Source organism: Tubulanus polymorphus, chromosome 1, assembly GCF_964204645.1.
Source record: "Tubulanus polymorphus chromosome 1, tnTubPoly1.2, whole genome shotgun sequence".
In the NCBI taxonomy this organism is placed as follows: Eukaryota; Metazoa; Nemertea; class Palaeonemertea; order Tubulaniformes; family Tubulanidae; genus Tubulanus; species Tubulanus polymorphus.
This window is the reverse complement of record NC_134025.1, coordinates 23961042-23971536: the sequence shown is the minus strand read 5'-3', so window position 1 is coordinate 23971536 and position 10495 is coordinate 23961042. Positions and strand designations below refer to the sequence as shown.

The following is a 10495-nucleotide window of genomic DNA, read 5'->3' as shown; positions in this document are numbered from 1 at the left end:
CCAGCCACCTACGCTTTTAGGAGATTTTAGGGCCCTTTTAACAATCCTCAGTCACAAAGAAACAACGAAAAACGAACTAACTTTGAAATATATTTCGTATTACGTATTTTTGAAACATCACTTTAGCTCATCGCGCCATATGTGTTGAACATGCCGGATTATGCAAATGACGTTGATAGTGGACGTTTTTAACTAAAATGTATTACGTCTTGTTTCTCCTAATCGGCCGCGTCACTAACGTGAACTGCAAAACAATTTGTTATCTGTTTATTTCTACAGCTGCCGGGTCTGTTATTGTAAGTTTGATCATGTTTAAAGAAAAGTGATGTGCAAGGTAGATAGGCAGCCGACCGGATTATCCTTTAAGCTCAGCAGAAATGAGAAACAAGGTATACATTTTTTTAGCCTTAGTTACATTCAAAATTTGACAGGATTACATTTATATTCTACGTAACTGCTGTGCGGAATTAGTTTGGGATTCTCTGAACAAAACGGTGATTACGGTTTTTACATTTAGTGGTGAGTAGACCTAGATTTTATGTAACTTTACGTATTTACTTATATCGAAAGACTATTCTCTAATTACATAATTGATATAAAATTATTTGGCTCAGGCACGGACGTATATAGCTAATAGTTCATGGCTTATAGGTAAGGTGAAATACGTTAAGACTATATGGGATAAGAAAAGTAATTGTATATCAAATTATCGACCATTAAATATCTATTCCCCTGTATGACAATAGTTAAATACACGTAAATACTCGAAAAATATACCGGTAACAAAAGTTTCACCGTAATTGTAGAAATCGGAAGTCACAAAAGGATGGCTGCGCTTTATGCTACCCAGGTATTGACGTTTTTCGTCAACGGCAAAAAGGTATTGATAGCGAATAGATGAAATCGAAATACGCCAAAAGATGAAGATAATATAAATGACATTTGTAATTAATCATGAATTGCAATATATCCACAGATAACAGATAATGATGTTGATCCTGAATGGACATTGTTGCAGTACCTGAGAAATAGGCGTATCCTTTCTAAAAGCTGAAGTAACATTATAGACAACATCGTATCCCATCGTATATAATTTCAACGTCATTGCATTTCATTTTAGTCAGGAAAAAACAGTTTTTTCACACCACTATTGCACAATGTAGTTAATCAGCAATTGGAAATCCGCGATTAAATCAATTATTAGCATTTTCAAAGAATAGTCTGATCATTTGTAGGTTGAGTCATGTACGTACGAAGAGGGAAGAAATAGAATTGTCATAGTTTAGGGACTTTTTCTGATGATTTTATAAAGCATTTATATGCCACATTATGTCTACCAGGGAATAAAATCAAGTGGTACGGCACCATGCATGTGTAAAAAGAGGCACAAAAATAACAGGAAGCGGATACCACAATCTTCTGTGCAGGATTGGAATTCCAAGTTCCTTGACAAATGCATTACTCGCCCATCCAGACATTAATTAGAGAGGTAGATTGCTCAAGCAGCAAACGTGATTTCTCTAGCTATTTCTCCTTGATTATACCATAAAATCCAGTATTACTGACCGGGACAAAACTCGCTTGTGGCCAAGCAGGATGTGGTGCCTGTACTGTGATGGTATCTAGATATGATCGACATCAAAAGAAAATTGTGTATCTTTTTTGTGAAGTTTTGTAGAGTAACATCTATGTAGAAATACATGGATCAGATTGAGGCCACGAATCTAATGTTATAATTTCATTTAAACGAAGGTTAAAATGATTTGATTCCTTATTATAAATCCAGGCATTCTGCCGTTCCAGCATGTGTAGTTTTCATTGGTTCGGTGCATGGTATGACAGTAACTACAGTGGAAGGTGTCGGTAACCGTAAAAAACTTCACCCAATACAGGTTCTGTCTTGACTCGAGATTTCATAATGTATGGGCTCACACGGTAGTTGATTAGTTGCTATTATCTATCTTTGCTGCAGGAACGAATAGCCAAATACCATGGCAGTCAATGTGGATTCTGTACTCCTGGTATGGTTATGTCAATGTATGCATTACTCAGGAATAATCCAAATCCTTCCATCTCTGAGATAGAAAATGCAATGCAAGGAAATCTGTGTCGTTGTACTGGATACAGACCAATCTACCAAGCATTTGTTACTTTTGCTGATAAGGTGAGAATTTTTTGGAATTGCGCGAAGAATTGAATTACATTTTTCTGTGTATTTCAAACATTTTCTGAAATTATCATCACACATATTTTTCTAGGATTTCGACTGTGGAATGGGTGACCAGTGCTGTAAAAACAACACTGTAGACCAGGCTGATGATGTAAGCAGCCTTTGAATACAAATTAATTTGTTATGTTGACACAAAGTAGTTATATCGATGAAGAAAACTAATCCATACAAGATACAAGATACAAGAAACTGATTCGATTAGCACCATTCATTTCAGATGGCAACTAATCTAATAGAGGGAACACTGCAAAATTATAGTCCAGAACAAGAACCAATATTTCCAAATGAGCTGCAGGTACAGTGAGTGGTCTCATGTTCAAATATTTGAAATTCGGCCATAAGAAAAAATGTAGATTCAGATGTCTTTATTGCGTATTGGAATAAAAAGCACAAAAGGCCCTGTTTAATCCGGTATTGATTAAACCTGAATTTGATATGACATATTATAAGGTGTTTCCTCGTCATTCTTTACAGTTATCTGATATTCTTGATCGAAATATTTTTCACTGTAAAGGAAAACGGATTGACTGGTACAGGCCAACATCACTGAGTGAACTCTTCAAAATCAAAGACATGTTTCCGTATGCTTCAGTCATTGGAGGAGGACTTTATATCAGTATGTTTTTGTAATGCACAATGCAGCCATATTCTACAATTTCAATATTTCGCAGAATGTCTCAGAAACATTGGACTTGTACATTTTCTAGGGAAGAATAAGATCTACCCCGATAAGTCGATTGTTCAACTTGTATCCGTATCACATATTCGAGATCTTTGTGAATTTATGTTTGCTGATGGTGGTATACACATCGGGGCGGCGTGTTCATTGGGAATGCTTTCTACAGCACTTTCATCCTCAATTGAGAAAACTCAAGGTATCTTACATTATAGCCTGTATTATCTGGACTTCTGGAATAAGTTATGTTAATCCAATAATTGGTTTCCTAATGGCCTCGCTGATTATATTCAAGAGGGAAGACAGTCATGTATTGCTGTAAAGAAGATACTCGGGTCACTAAGTCTACAATTAAGAAATGTCGCCGTGAGTAGCTCGTCCATTTTAATATGACCGGTGAATGCATACACTGTTCTGTTGCAAAATGACCTTGTTTGGTCATTATCGATGGTGCAGTTTTTTTTCAACATCATGTCCCGTTAATTTATTTTCATAGACTATTGGTGGTCACATAATCTCATGTAGAAATAAATCGGAATTGATTCCTATTCTTGTGGCATGTGGCAGTACATTGACAGCTGTCTCATCAGGTATGGGCGTGGTAGAGAATATTAGAAGTTTTTACCTTCATGATATTATATTTGAAATACTTTTATCTATTCGCATTTGCATGGAAATCTATTCGCATTTGCATGGGAATAGAGGGAATGAGGCAGGTTTCATTGGACGAGAAAATATTCTCAAAAGAATACTCTGTACTGAGACCAACCGAAATTATCAAATCGATATTCATCCCACATGGAAATGAGGTAAAGGAAGATGATTAAATTGTGTTGCAGAATGAAATAGAATATTCATTGCGAAAATATCTACGCGTTAGTAACATTCCAGTAATATAGCACTTTTTATTTTTTCAGAATGAGTTTCTTGAAGTCTACACCTCAAATTCTGTCCAAGTTACATCCGTTTTTCGCATGGCTGTGGAGAAAAATACCAGTATTATTCAGGAACTCTGTATAATATCTAGTGGTTTAGATGGAAGGATCAAATTGGCCAGTGAAACTATGAAAGAAGCCGTAGGAAAGTAAGTCTAACCATAGATTTTCATCATATCAGATTTATCCTGTTTTTTTCTCGTATTCGTGAGCAAATTTACTGAAAAGTTGATAGGATAGATATAAATAATGAATAAAGGGTTTGATAAGATATTCTTTGTTTTCATCAACGTCTTTTCTTGATACTTTGATTTCAGGAAGTTGTGTGACTCTGTTGTGTCGAGTTTGAGTAAAATCTTGACTGATGAGATTAAACCATGTACAGATAATACTGGTGGAGCAGTTCAATATCGTCGTTCACTTGTACTCGGATTCTTCTTTAAATTCTATCTATCAATACAGATGAAAAGTAATGAGAACGTGGTAGGTAAATGGTCAAATTATGATTGATGACAGTAAGAGAATCTTGCGCGATCTCTTTAGCAATCATTGAAACTAAATGATGTAAAAATCAATCCAAATGCAAATAACGATGGAACTGATTACATTACTATCTGATGTTCCATAGGATTTAAGTTCGTCAGCTGCTGTACGCGAACTTCAGCGTGAACCGTTGAAAGCAAGTCAAATATTTGAAAAAGTCGATGGGTCAGCGCATGATACGATTGGAAAACCTCTGCCACAGATCATGAATCCTTGCCATGCAACTGGGGAGACGTTATATGTTGATGATATTCCTTCATACAGAAGTAAGTGCAATTTCTGTAAATTCTCTAATTCTGGCGTAGAAACCTATCGAAAATTCTTTGTATTCAAAATATTATATTAATTTTGATCTCCAGACGAATTATTCATTGCTTATGTGTATAGTAAACATGCCCATGCACAAATACTCAGTGTAGATCCGTCTGAGGCACTCAATGTTGATGGTGTAGTTTCATACATTGATCACAACGATGTACCTGCATCAAATTATTTCGGCCCTGTTGTCAAAGATGAGGAACTATTTGCTACGAAGTTTGTAACTTGTTGTGGTCAGATAATTGGTGCAATAGCGGCTGAAAACAGGGATATTGCACGAAAAGCTGCTGCGTTGGTAAACGTGGAATTTGAAGTGCTAAAACCAATCGTTACAATTGAGGTAATCACTCGTGAATTGGTATATTGAAATTACATGTATATATCTTAAAGCGTATTTCAAACTTCTTTTCTGTACATAAGGAGGCTATCGAAAACAAGTCTTTCTTCAAACCAGTTTACAAAGTGGACAAGGGTGACGTTGATGCAGCATTCACCATTGCAGATTATATTGTTGAAGGAGAACTTCACACTGGTAGTCAAGAACATTTCTACATGGAAACGAATGCCACAGTTGCTGTGCCAGTGAAAGAAAACGATGAAATGATTATCTATACGACAACTCAAGATTTATGCCGTATACAGGTATTCGCTCGAAAAAAACGGCTTACGTCTGATCGTGGACTCGAAATGTTAGTGATTGCAAGAATCTCACAATAAAACGTAATTCCGAAATCTGCTAAAATAAATGAAATGAGATTGTAAGAGTGAATGAAAGATAGTGTGATTGACCGCCTGAGTGACTATGCGTGTGTGGGTGCATGTTGGGTGAAGGTGTATGACTGCATGTGTGTATGAGTTGAGTGAATCGGTGTATGCTAGGGGATTAGAGATTTTATAAGCCTTCATTGGCTTCATCTAATCTCCTCCACATTATATTAAAACATTTCATATTTGTATATCTCTTTATGACATGTTGCAATTTTATTGTGGAATAAATTTATTATTTATTATTTATTATTAAATGAGAAAACATACATTCCACCTGACGATGGCTGGAAGTGACCAGTCGAAACGTAAAAATTCAAAATTGAGCAGATTTCGGACTTTTTCGTTTAATATTGCGGGATTCTATTGATAGTATTTTAACCCGCGTATTGTGTACACTTTTTTTACCGCTTCAGACTGATGTGTGTCGTGCTTTGGGTTTGGTATCAAACAAAGTTGTTGTGAAACACAAACGAATAGGTATGTATGTACACATAGAAAAGGTTTTGTGAATCAAGCATCTCTTTTAAGAAATGAAATTGAATTTTGAATTTTCAGGCGGAGGTTTTGGAGGCAAGCAATCGAGAGATGCGCTTGTTTGTTTAACTGCAGCGATTGCAGCTAATAAGTAGGTTTAGCTTCCACATATATTCGCTTTAGCTTTGAAAACGCTTTTTAACCAATGTAATTTCTACTCAATTTCAACAGATTACAATGTCCTGTGCGCAGTTCGCTGGAAAGAGTTGAAGATTTAAGAATTACTGGCAGACGTCATCCGTTTTTAGGAAAGTATAAGGTACTGACTGCGCAGTGTTGTAAAAATACAATTATGAACTTGTTGACTGGACTAGACATAGAAGATTTTGGTTTAGTAGATATTGTTACCAAAATGTATTTTACTTTAAGGTGGCATTCACAAAAGAGGGAAAGATTCAAGCTTTGGATCTTTTATTGTACTGTAATGGTGGTCATTCCCTCGATGTTTCGAATCAGGCGAGTACCTAATCATCACATTCCGACATCGACGGTAGACCTTATTTTGAAGAAATCTTAATTGATGCCATTGCGCCATTTTCTTTAAGGTTATGGAATGCGCTATTCAAGATGTAGATCATTGCTATATTTTGCCAATCAATATGCGTCTAAAAGGTCTAATTTGTCGCACAAATCTGGCATCTAACACAGGATTCAGAGGATTTGGTCGACTACAATCGGCCGTTATTACTGAGAGTTGGATCGAGCAGATGAGTTCCATTCTTGATATGACACCAGAACAGGTAAAAATTCACTAATCGATGTTTTTGGTTTGTTTTCATTATAAGCGTTGATCATTCATCTTCAGAACTAGAACTATATTTTATAGATACGGGAAATAAATCTTTACAAAGAAGTTGCCCCAGATTGCTTTGGTATGGAAGTAGATGGGAAAGTGTTGCATCGATGTTGGAAAGATGTTGTGGAACAAAGCAAATACAAAGATTTACAGAAAGAAGTAGAACGTTTCAATAGGTAGTGACCTATACTGATTTAAGTGGTTGGAATCAAATGAGCTCATTGTTCCACTTATCATTGTCAACCAATACGATTTCATGTCTTGCTTATTTTGAGCTTTCAAATGATATCCATATATATTTTATTTTCTATGTATAAATATTTGCGGTACGATTAGGTGTTTGTAATATATCGTAATATACATTTGCATTTGAAGTCAAAATAGATGGAAGAAAAGAGGAGTTGCCGTGGTACCAACTAAGAACGGAAATGGATTTAGTGAAAAATTTCTTAGCCAGGTTTGTAGATTACAATGAAAAACAAAATCGTAAATTTTCCTGAATATAAGGATTAAAGATATCTATACATCACATAGATGAATATCGATGTCATGCATAAGTATTGGCAGACAATTCATTGTTCTGAGGTTTTAGGCTGCAGCATTGGTACATGTTTACCTAGATGGATCTGTTCTGTTGACTCATGGTGGAGTAGAAATGGGACAGGGTGTCCACACGAAGGCAATACAGGTACCAGCATCATATAAATATTCCCTCGATTTCCCAGGACCAATATCCCATTTCTGAATAGATATGTCCAGATAGTTGAAGGGTTATTCTTTTCCTGTCCACTTGTTTGTATTCACAGGTTGCTAGTCGTGTTTTAGGGATATCAGTGGACAAAATTCACATCACGGACGTAAGCACAGACAAGATTCCAAACAGTATTTGTTCCTCTGCTAGTATCTGTTCAGATTATATTGCAATGGCTACCAAGGTATACCTTCTATCCAATTTTGGAGTTGAATTTCTGAGTTTTAGGCATTGTGTAGAACCTTGTGTAGAATTGATTATTATTTTCTATTGTCTTAAATAGAATGCTTGTGAAACTATAATGGATAGACTGAAACCATTCAAAGAGAGTAAACCTGATGCAGGATGGGACGGATGGGTCCTTAGTGCTTGGCTTGAAAATGTTTATCTGTCTGCAACTGGTTATCACAGGTAAATCACAAATATTCATATTACTGTTTTTAGAATGAATAGATGTGTTTCAGAATGCGATATCCTTTATATTAATTTTCTCTCAGCGTTGATGATGTGTATTTTGATTGGGAGAAAGGAGTTGGACGCCATTGTGATTACTTCACTTACGGCGCTGCATGCTCGATGGTTGAAATAGATTGTTTGACTGGTGAACACAAGGTACACGAAATTCTTACCCGAGAAAAGCCATTTACTAAATAGGTTTAGATAAAAAATGTCCAGTAATTAAGCGTAGATGTTGGAAACTATTAGTTGTATGTACCTTGGCTTTTACAGGTGTTGAAAACAGACATTGTTATTGATGTTGGAGCTAGTCTCAACCCAGGCATTGACATTGGTCAGATTGATGGTGCCTTTATGCAGGTCCTATAATACCATAATATCATTGTATACCGAGTATATAAGATGTATAGAATAAACAATATTAGATTTGTTTTTTAGGGTTATGGATTTTACATGACAGAAGAAGTGAATGTATCACCTAATGGAGAAGTTCTTACAACTGGTCCTGCATCTTACAATCTTCCTCGATTCAAAAACCTACCCAACGAATATAACGTAACAATTCTGAAAGGATCCAGAAATCCGAGGGCCATTTATTCCTCAAAGGTATTGAATCGGGGGTTTTTACGATTACGTGGGTTGAGTTTCTATTCAATCGTTAGTTGGTTAAAATAATGTGATCTAGGTGTTCTCTTTGTTTGGTATTTTAGGGCGTTGGAGAACCACCAATGTTACTTGCTGTATGTGTATACTGTGCTTCTAAAAAGGCCATTCTAAGTGCGAGATCTGATGCTGGTTTATCTGGATATTTTCGTTTGGATTGCCCGGCTACAGCTGAGAAAGTCCGTCTTGCATGCACTGATCAATTCACCAAACCGGTACGTTTCAACTTTTCAGGAAAATCGAAATCTTTCTAATTCCTATCATTGCATGCCTATGATTTGTTTGATATGTGCTTCGTAGTTTGAACAGCGAGATGAAGGTCGGAAGCCCTGGTCAATTGTCGAATAGGTTGAACAAAACTAACGACAAGACTTCGAACGCCCACGGATGAGGATCGATGCCCTATATTGTTCCAATTAAGTATTTCGATTTCAATAAAACGTCTGTAAATTTGACCGTCGATCACGCAACTATATCATGTTATTATATTTTTTTGACGCCTTATAAAACGTTACCATTATGAAACCTAAACAATGTTAACCATTCAGCGTCATTTTACAAACGACAGCCGTAAATCGATGTGCTAAACGTCACAGGTCTATGTGTACGCAAACAAGCTATCTGGCAAAATATTATTGACATAGATGTAGAATGGCTTCCTGTGATTATATAATGACCTATATTTGAACGTCGAAATGTTATATTGCATTGAATATCGTTAGAAGACGTATTGTAATAGTAAAGGATGTATGATTATATCAGAAACGGCAGGCATAAATAGAAATGATAAGTAAATCGGATTATTCGGTTAAATGGCGGATGTATACACGATTTGGAAGTCTGATATAAAAGTCAGACCCTAACGTTGGCATGCCGGTGGAATGACGAAGCTATCTACGATGTGTGTAGGGCCGGCGTGAATTTCATCAGCGGCAACAAGCGGTAAATATGAAAATGTGTAAACATATAATTTCAATATTCAAACGTTTTAGAAAATATGTTTGATATTAGGAGTATGCAGGTTTCGTGAGATTAGCAATTTATAATAGCATAGCTGTCATATACGGCTCCGCGTCCTCTGATGGCATGTGTATTAGGTGACAATTCAATTCAATTCTTTATTGATCCTTATTACATTGAAATTCCGGGATAAAATTCCCAATTCAATAAATACAAATTTTAAAATAAATTAATACAACATACATGACACACGGGTAATTCATACAGAACAACATAGCATGTTATTTTAAATGACAATGTCTACTTCAACCCACCCAGACTCAAGACTCTAGGATATCGAGTGACAGCCAAACCCGTGGCCCGGGCCCGGGGACCGGGCCGGCTGGCTAGGCCACACGATATGCTCGAAGTCATGATGAAGCAGACATCAGAAGAGCTCTTTCTTCAACCATGGAGGCAATGAAGTTGCAGACCAGCTTAGAGGCATAAGTAAATGAAGTCGGTCGCAAGTTCGCGATCAATTATTGACGAATTTTCAATAAAAAAATTTAAACCACTACTAGAGTCGAAGACCTGTATCATCTACCCAATCGCAAAATCTCATCATTCCCCAAATTTCTTTAAACTTCGATTTCAAATTTGCAATTCCACATTAGCTTAGCCCAGAAATTCTACATTTTTTTCGCAGGCGTCAAATAATTTTCTAAAATTAATTTTCTTGTTCATAACTTCATTCCATTAAATACTATGCTATTGAATAGATACGAAATATCCGTCGACATACCGCTGAAAATGTGCCGCTACTATTATACAACGACTGTCGAACAAGTATGATCCTACCGCGAGTACTTAAAATAGGTAGAAT

The 10495-nt window shown here is 36.2% G+C and overlaps 1 protein-coding gene across 1 annotated transcript; it reads left to right on the top strand.

Moving 5' to 3' along the window:
- The first annotated feature begins 505 nt into the window (after window positions 1-505).
- LOC141913216 (xanthine dehydrogenase/oxidase-like) lies at window positions 506-9120 on the top strand. Its single transcript, XM_074804717.1, has 29 exons — window positions 506-880; window positions 977-1034; window positions 1557-1653; window positions 1787-1892; window positions 1973-2164; window positions 2259-2321; window positions 2448-2525; window positions 2705-2846; window positions 2938-3105; window positions 3864-3990; window positions 4159-4324; window positions 4470-4650; window positions 4744-5042; window positions 5123-5344; window positions 5884-5947; window positions 6026-6095; window positions 6176-6263; window positions 6374-6460; window positions 6550-6744; window positions 6831-6976; window positions 7176-7257; window positions 7393-7488; window positions 7607-7735; window positions 7835-7962; window positions 8049-8163; window positions 8281-8367; window positions 8446-8613; window positions 8718-8885; window positions 8971-9120. The coding sequence occupies exons 1-29, from the start codon at window positions 827-829 to the stop codon at window positions 9016-9018; spliced, it is 3624 nt and encodes a 1207-aa protein (XP_074660818.1). The 5' UTR covers window positions 506-826; the 3' UTR covers window positions 9019-9120.
- Window positions 9121-10495: the final 1375 nt, after the last annotated feature.

What these genes read in the sequence shown, in the direction of transcription:
- LOC141913216 (XM_074804717.1), top strand. Translation starts at nt 827, where the DNA reads ATGGCTGCGCTTTATGCTACCCAGGTATTGACGTTTTTCGTCAACGGC. An exon ending in GCAGTACCTGAGAAATAGGC is followed by an intron (nt 1,035 to 1,556) that starts GTATCCTTTCTA and finishes CATAAAATCCAG; the next exon opens with TATTACTGACCGGGACAAAA. An exon ending in TTGATATGACACCAGAACAG is followed by an intron (nt 6,745 to 6,830) that starts GTAAAAATTCAC and finishes TATATTTTATAG; the next exon opens with ATACGGGAAATAAATCTTTA.